Below are 11,321 nucleotides of genomic sequence, written 5' to 3' on the forward strand. Positions count from 1 at the left end.
TCACCGATAATTATTCTATTTTTAGAACTGATAGGGATCCGCTACTCTCATCAATGGAACGTGGTGGCGGAGTGTTGATCGCAGTGAACAAACATAAATTCCCTTCTGTTCAGCTAATTCAATTATATGACTATCGTGGAGTAGAAGCCGTATGGATTAATATTAAAATTGCCTTTAATAAGTACTTAACATTGGGTAATATTTATCTTCCTCCAACTACATCACCTAATCTATTCACATTGTATTTTGAAGCTCTTGAACAAAAACTCATTAATTCTCATGATAATGTGATTATCTTAGGTGACTTCAATGTACCTGGGATAGATTGGAAAGGAAATCACTATTTCAATATTGCCCGTGCACATGTCAGATCCAAGGCTCAGTGCCTGCTTGATTTCATATCTAATTTGGATTTATTTCAGCACAACCTAATACAATCTTCCAATAATCTTCTAGATCTTTGTATTTCTAATCTATCCCATTGTGTGGTTGAAAAAGCTGTTGAATCTCTGGTCAAAGAGGATATCTATCATCCTACCCTACTTATTAAACTACTTATTGAGGCGACCTCACACAATTTTACTCCAGATTCTATTTTCAGAAACTACAAAGCTGGTGATTACTTAAGCCTTTATAACTCTCTAAAAACCCACAATTGGGATGAATATTATAACACCACTGATGTAGATGCTCTTGTAGATCAACTTACATCTTGTATCTGTGATAAAATCAATACTCACATTCCATTATCCACACGTAAGGCCTCTAAACATCCTTATTGGTTCTCTGGTGAATTAATTCATGCCTTAAAATCTAAAAAACACTTTCATAAACTCTATAAAAGAAACAATAATACTCAGTATTACCTTCTTTTCTCTAAATATAGAGCAATAGTTAAAAATCTTATTAAGCGTGATAAAACTAATTGGAATCGTAGTATCAATAATAAGGTTAAGAATAACCCTAAAAAATTCTGGAGATATGTCAATGTTATGAAAAATGGTTATAGTGAATCCCATTCTCTTAATGTCAATGGTGATATCTGTAATGATCCTGGTATTCTTTCTAATGTCTTTGCTAAGTACTTTGCTAGTGTATATGTACCATCCACCAACCACCCTCGTATCATTGATCCCGATATTATTCACGATTCAATTCCTGTATCATTCTTATCAGAAAGCCAGGTCTTATGGGGAATTAAATCATTAAAACCAACTATGTCTACTGGTCCTGACGGTATACCAAATTTCATTATTAAAGGCTGCTCTTTTATTCTAATGCCTCTATTGTTGCATCTATTTAATACAAGTCTAAAATCACAAGTATTTCCCACTAAATGGAAAATAGCTAAGGTTATTCCCATACATAAAAAGGGTAGTAAACTCAGTGTATTTAATTATAGGCCTATATCATTATTAAATGGCTTTACTAAAATCTTTGAAAAAATAATATTTAAACATATTAACTTTCCAATAAACAACAGATTAGCTCCTAATCAGCATGGCTTTAGAAATAGTATGACAACTTCTACTAATCTTCTCTCATTTATTAATCCTATATACAATAAAGTTACAACAAGGGGGCAGGTTGATGCATGTTATTTTGATCTGGCTAAAGCCTTTGATACTGTCAATCACTCCATTTTACTAGCTAAACTTTCTAACTTCGGTCTCTGTAATAATTATATAACCTGGTTTACTAGTTACCTTAAAGATAGATGTTTCTTTGTTTCACTTAATAAAAAAACTTCTACTTTATATCATGCTACTTCTGGTGTGCCTCAAGGGGGTACTTTATCTCCCTTATTATTCAATATTTATATCAATGATATTTTTAAAGTTCTTCATCATACTACTGGTTTTCTGTTTGCTGATGATCTTAAAATATCCAGAGAAATTTCCTCCTTAAATGACTGTCTGCTTCTTCAATCTGATATTACTGAAATTGATAATTGGTGCAAAATGAATTTAGTTTCACTTAACAAAGATAAAACAAAAATTATTTCTTTCACAAGGAAAATTCATCCAGTTAAATATGATTATTTTCTTGACAACTCAAAAATTTCCAAATCTCTTAGTATAAAAGATCTTGGTGTTATTCTTGATTCCAAACTATTCTTTCATCAACATGTTAATTCTTTAGTATCCTTTTCCCGTAGAACCTTATATTTAATAAATTATATAACTTACTATGCATCTAATATTGAATCCATTCTTACTCTTTATTTGTCCTTAGTTAGAAGTAAACTCGAATATTGCTCAGTTATCTGGAACAGTATTAACACCACCGACAGTGACAAAATTGAATCCATACAAAATAAATTTTTCAAAATAATTAGTTCTAGACACCATCAATTACCCAAATTAGAATCTCTTTCAAATCGTCGCATCCATCTGGATGCCCTGTTTGTGTTTAAGTGCTATAGTTCAAAAATTAATTGCTTATACTTACTTGATAACTCTGGTATTCGAGTCCCGCAGTTCAAAAGCCGCCTTCGATCCCTATTATGTTCCTTACACAATAATAATGATTTAATTTACAGACTTATCTCAAATTTCAATAAATATGAAAATTTTATTAAAAACTTCAAATTTTAATTTTTATGATTACCCTAATATTCTGAGTAATTTTATAATCCTGTTTATTCTTCCAATTTTAGATCAATTAGTTAAAATTATCTCAGTTGCTGTTTTGTTTTGTTTGTTATTGTGTCGTCCTTTATTTTCCTGTGTAGGTTGTATTTATTCGCTTGTATGTGTCGTCTTTTATTATCCTGTTTATGTTGTATTTATTCGCTTGTATGTGTCGTGTTTGTATTACTTGTTCTGTGCACACCTCTAAAGCTTCGGCTGTTGGTGTGCATGTCACAAATTTTAATAAATAATAAATAATAAATAATAAATAAATAAATAATAAATAATATGTAACTCTGAGACAGTCCGTATGATCCACGCCACCCATATATTTGTTATAGTCAACAACAGCTTTTGGGCACTTCACCATTTCTCTTGTTCCATCTTTCTTTCTGCGCTTAACTTCTGCATCCTCTGTTCTATGAAAGTTCGAAGCCAGATGTACAGCCTTCGTGTCTTTCCACTTGAAATAGCCAATTCCAGTGGTAGAGAAGCTACAATCAAATTCTCCCCGCTGCAACGCCTTGTCTTAGACAAGTGATGGGAGTCCTTTTCGATTGGAATGGATTGTCCCACATGCTGATGTCCCTTCCACTTGAAGCTTCTCAAGGAGAGGGATGGATGTAAAATAATTATCAAAGAAGACTATTTTCTTCTTGTTCAACTCTTCTTTACATAGTGACAGAACAACCCGTTCTCCTAACCCGTAGCCAAACTCTTCCTGTAATTCTTTGTCTTTCCCTCGGTAAATACTGAATATTTTTATATACCCTCTACTGTCGGCCAAGCACCATATCTTATATCCCCTTTTGATGGGCTTCATGGGGTCATATTGTTTCATACCAGAATGTCCCTTGAATAAAATTGTTGACTCATCAATTGACAGTTTACGTGTGCCATGATACACTTCCCTAAATCTTTGATTCAGGTAACGTATCATTAGCTCTAGCTTGTATAGTTTGTTTTTGTTTCCTTGTGGAATGCTTAAATTGTCGTTGACATGCAGTGAGCTCAAAATAGCATCAAATCTATTTCGGCTCATGGTTTCTGACACTAATGCCACTCCTAAGTCATTGGCTGTGGACCAATAGTGCCTCCAGTTCGGCAATCTATGGTAGCCCATAAAAAGTTGATTCCTTTAAAGGCGTACAGTTCTTGGGGCTTGAGGTTCAAAGTTTTGTTGTTTTGGGTGGCATACAAATTGCTTTGATAGACTATATCATTTATCATACCCTCCACGAGTTTTATAAAAACATCTGTAGCCAACTCACAGCCTTCAAAAACACCTTCTGCAACACCTTCATCTAAATCGTATTCAGGTACAACAGTTTCATGTGTATGTAGCTTGTTCCATCTACGATTGCGCTGCGACTCTGGCAAGGTTTTACTTTTTTCACTGTTATCTTTTGAAGTGGTTGGTTGGGAAAGTGAACAATTGTCTGAAAAAATGTTGTCTTCTCCAGTGCCAGGAACAACATTGTCGTCAGCGTCTTCATTTTCACTGTCATCTGGGAGAATTGTTTTCCTATTCCCATATTTTCTATTTCCCTACTAAAAATAGAATTAAAAATATTGTCATCATTAGTAGATATGTCGAAGTCCTCGTCGAAGTCATTTTCGATATCTGTCAATAAACTATCTTCTGGAATGTTTTCTATGTGTTGTACGTTTTTTTCTCAACTTGCTAATCAGTGGAGGCATGATTTATAAAACGTTCACCAAAAACCAATAGTTCAGCATCAGAAAAATAGTTCTGCAGAAGTTAAAATGTTTGTTTACAAACTGTAGCACAAAATAACTAGCTTACCATATTGCACTGAAGTTCATCTATCTGCCTAACGGTACTTGTTAGTCCACTAACATTTTTTTTGTAATGAAACAATTACCAATGTCAGTAATAACATAAAAATCAGCCTATATATTGACCTGTTATTATAGAAATGAAAAATAGATTCGTTAATGTTTACAAGCAGCTTTGAGCGTGAAATATCACAACAGAAAGTTGTCCATAAATTCGCTATCACAACAATGATACACCTACCCACAATAAATAGTATAGTAAAAATTCAATACGACCAACAGCAAATATGAATATTTCCATGTTAGCACTCCATTACTCGCGTCCACTGTTAGACAAATGTGCTCGCACTGTATCTGTGAGATACATGATAAAATATCTTGTACAGAAACTAATTTCGGGACTAAGTTTTCAATAATGAATATAAATATATGCAAAACAATTAAAAAATAATTAATTTTTTTACAAATGCAAAAAAAAATCATATAACAATTGAAGCAACTGCAGTTTTGGAAGACCTTCTAGTCCTGTAACTGTTTTAAGTATTAACAATTGAATGGTGTTATGCAGAAGCCATCCATGCCACAAAATTTCAAAAGAGAGAACACTAGCTTTAAAGTCACTGCTCTTTGAAATATTTTGAGACTCAACAATGAATATGAAATTTAAATTAGATTATTAGGATGAGTATATATCTTGTTCTCAAAATTATTTAATTAAAAAAAAATAGTCCTTAATATTTTATTACAAGTAAATGTGGGTTGGTCTTTTTCTGCAAATTTGCTGAATCCCAGTAAAATATGTTCTGCAGAAAATAGTACCTATGTAATTTGTGTACATGTTTCCTGAACCATCACATATAATTTTATAAATGCCGAATCTTACATAATACACAGTTTAAACATTTAAATACGGGTTGAAGATCTTTAGTAAATGCATATTTTTATAATACTGCAAAGTAAACCAAAACTTGGCAGTTGGAATTATTTTATTCCTGTTTAATTTTTATAGTATTAAGCAAATATATTCACAAAATAATTTGGTTTACAACAAAAATTATTTGGACATAATATATTTTTTTAAAAATACTGATCTCTTGACATTGAATAGTCTAAGGAATATAAATACACATTAAGCTAGAGAACATCAAAATTATAACACGAAATACATGTTAGCTAACATTTCACTCCTGAATGTCAAAATCCAATGTATTGTTGAATCCATCTACATCATCTTCCTGAGCATCATTGGCGGCCGTAAGATTTCTATAAAAATCTACTGCATCAGCTGGAATGAGATGTTTAATGGATTCGATGTCAGCTGATTTTGCAGCTGTTATGGGTTTTCCATTTGGCCACAGTGGAATCAGCTTCCAAATATCATCAGCTTTAGGCCTTCCCCTAGTACTTTTTTTAATATTGATTACAAGTTCATCTTCACTTTTGAAATCTGTAGTGATGTACAGAAGGAATGGTTCTTCGCGCTTTAGTGTAATTTGTCTGGCATTAAGCCAACTGACTTTCCGATTGTCTTCAGACATTTTCCTATTAGTAATAGAACCTTCAATCCTTTTGGTTCCAAGAAAGTCTCCAGGGTTCATTTTGGAAACAATGAGAGGTTTCTTTTTTCTGCATGTCTTCATAACATCGATGTAATCTGCAGGTGTGTAGAGCCTTTGTTGGTACTTGAGTGCTCTCACAATATCTGCGAAATCCCTATCATTAGGGAGAAAGCTATGCCCAGAAACCAAGTACCTAAGTATTATCTTTTTCAATCGTGGATGATTGTGTAAAATTTCTTTCATCATAAGAACCATCTTGATATTACGGTTTTGTCCACCGCAAGAATCTGACCACAGGATTAGTGTTTCAACATCAGAATTTAATGTACTGGTGATGTGCTTGCGGAGACAAGAACCAATTTCCTGCGCTCCTCTACCTGCTTCTCCTTCTAGCCATACATAACAGTAACCATTTTCATCTTTGCCACTATGTATTCCCAAATTGTATAACCATAACTGTCGTTTATAAAACATTATACTGGTTGGGATACGAGGTAATGGTAATGTTTTCTCCATATCATAAGTGAGACATTCAATATCAGCACAGTCCTTTGCAAGTTTCATGTCACTTTTCAACATGGTTTGTGCATCAGTAGCAATTTGAAGATGATTTTGGCGCTCTTCTTTAACTTCGGCACTGTTTTCGTTGCCACACTGAATCTGGTTATGTAATGTATCACATTTGTTACACGTGTCTTTTTTTAGAGGTTTGATTTTTAAGTCAAATTTATCGTAAAATACTCTTTTGTAGGTGGCAAGGCTCACAGGGTATTCTGTTTCACTTTTGTAAGCACTGTACATCTTCTCCAGTGTCATGTCTCGTGGCAAATATTTAGAAGAAACACTGTCCCTACAATAGTGTGAGGTGTATGTTGGTACACTTTTAATATGGGCTATAACTTTCTCCAATTTGATGTCAGATGTTTTGTTCCAGCCTCCTTGCTGAACTCCTCTTTGATCATTTAAAGGTAGGCGACCATTCACTTTTTTAAGTGCCGTGTTAACCCTGCATGGAGAGATAGCTATTGTCTTGCAGAACATATTTCTACATACTCGTACTGATGATAAACGAAAAATTCTCGAAAACTGCTTCTTTTTCGGATCACGTCCATACTGTCGCTTTTTAGGGTATTCTGTTACAAGGCTCCCTATATATGTATTTTGTGCTGTGTAATCACCCAACTTCCAGAATCTGTCAAATTCCATCTTCCTCTCTTCAAGACCCACTTTCTGATTGCACTGGAGAGGGCAGTGACATTCATAATCTTCAAACACTTTATGTGCTACATGCTTGTACTTGTAGTTGTAGTAGGATTGGTTGCTATTTCGTTTCCTCTTCCTTTCACTCCTAGACTGATCTTCAATTTTCCTTTTTCTTCCTCTTGACTTTCGCCCTGTTTTGCAGTTTTCCTATAAACACACAAAATAACAGAAAATTATTATTTTTAAATATTAGTCTCATGACAGTAAAGCATCTCATTATTAGAAAATAGTGCCAACCTACCTCTGGGTTTTCCCCACCACTGGAATCAAATGATGAGTCACCAGGAAAATGATGTAGATGACTTTTATTATAATCAACATCATGACTGACATTAGACTCAGTATCATTTTTCTGAAACACATAAGTAAGGTATGCATTAATATTACTTGTGACAACATAAACTGAGGTACTTTAGCATGACCTTTTGTAACTTTGCACCACCTGTTATATTTTATTTAATGTAAAAACTATAACATATCCTAAACGATACACAGAAATTTTGTTTAGCATAAAAATGTGAATTGCAAAGCTTATATAATTTAAAGGGGCTGCAAAACTTAAATCAATATTGGCTGTACATATAGTAACACCAAAATGGTGTAAATAAAATACAATCAGTAATTAATAACTTTAGTAGGTTTGGAAATAAATATACCTCTCCATTTTCATCAGCAATGGAATCTGACACATGTACAGGAAACGCATCTTCTACATGTTCAGCAGATACGGGAATGGTCTCAGTGTTCTGTAACATAAAGAAAATGTGTGCTATTGAATAATCACAGAAGAGTACTGAGCCTACGATAATCTGTTTAACTGTACATGACGTATGCTTGTAATAGATTACAAAATTATTACTTCGTAAGTTATGAAGTTATGTCCTTTTTTAAGTTTAAAACTTTTGTGAGTTTTTTAGAGACCATTCTGGGTCTTTTAAGACAGCGAATGCATTCAGTTCAACTAAATTACCGGATAATATAATTCCCGAAACCAAAGTACATAGAAACTAAGAAAATAAATTAACCTCTTGAAATTCTTCTGTTGGTGGCAATGAGGTATACACTTCTTCCTCGTGAGTGATTAGAATACCTTCTTCATTTACAACACCAGAAAAAAGTATCTCCTCTTCTTCAAGCACATTTTCAAAATGTTGGCCTACTATATGTGACTCATGTGACTCCTTGTCTGGTACTTCCTGTACAACGAAACAAACCGTTAATAACCAAATTTTTATTTTCATTAAAAAACAAAATTCTTATTTCAATTGTAACTGTTTAAAGCTATTGTACACAATGAGGTTTAATGAAGTTTAGTTACCACATTGAAAATAAAATTAATAAAAAAATTAAAACAACACAATCCCATCATGTTTAGTAAGTTATGCTTACCTGTATTATTAAATTTTCTGGTGAAATATCTTCAGGACTGTCATTACTTTGCTCAGGACTGTAATTACTTTGCTCAGCAAATGTTTTTAAGGCAAGCTGTACAAGAAATTTTCCTCTACTTTGTGCATCCATTATAACAGACCGGTTTAGACTATACAGTAAACAAACTTTCCCACCAAAAGTAAAAAAGTGCTAGCAACATTAGCAGTGCTGGCAACATTTACATGAGCCCACAAGAAATTCCATAGCACATAATTCATTTATATTACAATATTAATTAAATTATGGAAATAATAAACATAGATAAAATGGGTGTAGGTGTACTTAAATAGGCCAGTGTGTTTAGAAGAAACTAACCAAACCACTTGGATGGAATCTGAAAAATTCCAAAGATAAATAACAAGGCGAAAGAATGATCTGCAGTAACAGACCAACCCACTTGGATAGTTTCTGAAAAATTCTGAAGATAAAATAAACATGGAATTTAATCAACCAAACCACATGGATTCTTTCTGCAGAATGGCATGTGAAAGTAGTATAAGTAATTAGTTGACCAAGGAACATGGATGGTTTATGCAGAATATTACTCTACGAATGATATCAATGTGGGTTAGTTTTATCGAACACAGAAGGCAGCACAATGCAGATATGGGTTGGGTGTTTTTTGCAGAATACAGAATAAAAATTTCACTTTCAAGACATTGTTGTAACCCATTTTTTTTATTTTTGAGGGTTGGTCTCCTTCTGCATAACACCATTCAATTTAAATACTACATTGTGTTCATGTCAAAGCACATCTAAATTTACTCAGCAGTAAATGTAAAACAAGCAAAGATACAGTGGAAAAAAAAGAGATTTTAATGAAATACATATGCTTATATGTGGACCAAACCAGTGTTATGTGTGTGACTTTTGGAGGAAATTTTTTTGTGTTTGATCTTGTCTTTTTACATTTAAGATTGTTGCTTTCTTGTTCAAAACATGATTTATGGACACTTTAGACATTTGTTAATAAAACTTGATGCTTGGAACAGATTAATTAAATTTCTAAGTATTTTTTAAAGGATTTTACTTTTTTGTTACATGTGTGACTCAGAGATTTTGAAATATCTTGCACTCTATGAAAGTTACATTTTTACTGTGAATCTTATTGCATAAAATAAAAATTATAGTGATGTATTCCACTGTATGGACTAATAATATACACTAACATAAAACATATTGTTTTCCTAGTACTTTCACAATGAACTCATGTATTGATGTTACGTGTGTTACGAACATCTGTTACGTATGTGACCAAAGTCACTCAGCATAATTTCATTCCCTTATTAAAACCAAATACTTTAGATGAATCATACATTCATTTAGAAGGTTTATGAAATGTTTTAACATATGCAGGATGTCTCATACTTATTTACCTGGAACAATTCCTAGAACAATTTATTTATATAAATTCTATATATACACTACATAAACAGCAAACATACAAATAATCTATCATAAGCATTTCACAATATTAAGACATATGGTACAGTACTTCAAAAATCAATAAATTTAAATTGTCCTCGTTAGCCAGTTACTTCTGGTGGAGCCAGACTCTTCTTCACATTGGCCATTTTATAAAATGTCTGGTTTCGAAGGCCACTTCCAGTAGTTACCTGAAGGAATCATTACACTAACTTGAATCTCAGAATGAGAGATGTTGAGCATTTCGCCTGGGAAATAATTGTTATCGTAAATTACTTTACACCAATCTCCTTTATTTAAGCTTAACATTCCATCATTCACATCATGAATGTCATTATTTACAACAAAACTAGGATGCTTATCTGAGTTTGAATGGAAAAAGGAAACTATACCATCAACATCACTTTTAACAACATGAATCTTCTGGATACAGTGAACTGCACCGACTGCTGACCATGGTGTGACGGTTTTGATTAAACTGTCTATCTCACTTTGGCTAATATGAAGCACTTTTGTTGAAGGCATAAGTTGAGAAGCAGCGCTGGCAAATTCTGAAGAACTCTGTATTACAAAATTTTCAGCTTTACTCATGGATTTTTGCCATACTAGCGATTTAGCTCTTCCTCCGACTCCATCCACAACTCCTTTTCCATGGCTAGTACCAAAATATTTCCATGTAAAGTTTTTGGCAAACTTATGTGTTAAATCTGTTAGTAACTTTACCATAAATTTATTTCTAAACTCAGATGATGGCCCTTCACTAAATATAATCTCTTCAAATTCATTAATTGTGTTTGGAGTTGCAAAAATTAAGTCGTACAACTCATTTATAAAGTAATACACAGTATTTTTTCCTTTATCTTTGGTGTCAGAGTAGATCAGGAAAGTTTTTGTACATTTGTTTCCCTCAAATAAAGCAGCAGTGAACAGTTGCACACTTTCACGCGACCATAAAGCAGACTGAATCTCATTTTGGTACTTACACGAATATGCCATTGAAAAATCAACTTGTAGAACTCTACATGTTTTCTTATCATTTTCAAACGCTTCACTTTGTATGCGCTTGATTTTGACATGTTCTCGAAACCTAGGCAGAACTTCCAAAATTTCCTCTATTAGTTCACCTGCACAACCCACTTTCACTGCCTTTACTATGTGGCCATTATCATTTTTTCCCAATATCTCCATGAAACCAGGACTGATTTATCAA

General features: G+C 33.2%; 1 protein-coding gene across 1 annotated transcript; it reads right to left on the bottom strand.

Moving 5' to 3' along the window:
* Positions 1 to 3,106: 3,106 nt before the first annotated feature.
* Positions 3,107 to 11,321, bottom strand: LOC134536612 (uncharacterized). The gene is made up of 5 exons (XM_063376405.1): positions 8,645 to 11,321; positions 8,281 to 8,451; positions 7,912 to 8,001; positions 7,497 to 7,607; positions 3,107 to 7,402 (listed from the first exon to the last, which is right to left on the bottom strand). Exons 1-5 carry the CDS (start codon positions 8,774 to 8,776, stop codon positions 5,615 to 5,617), a joined length of 2,292 nt encoding a protein of 763 aa, XP_063232475.1. The 5' UTR covers positions 8,777 to 11,321; the 3' UTR covers positions 3,107 to 5,614.

This window comes from Bacillus rossius, chromosome 11 (genome assembly GCF_032445375.1).
Source record: "Bacillus rossius redtenbacheri isolate Brsri chromosome 11, Brsri_v3, whole genome shotgun sequence".
Lineage (NCBI taxonomy): Eukaryota > Metazoa > Arthropoda > Insecta > Phasmatodea > Bacillidae > Bacillus > Bacillus rossius.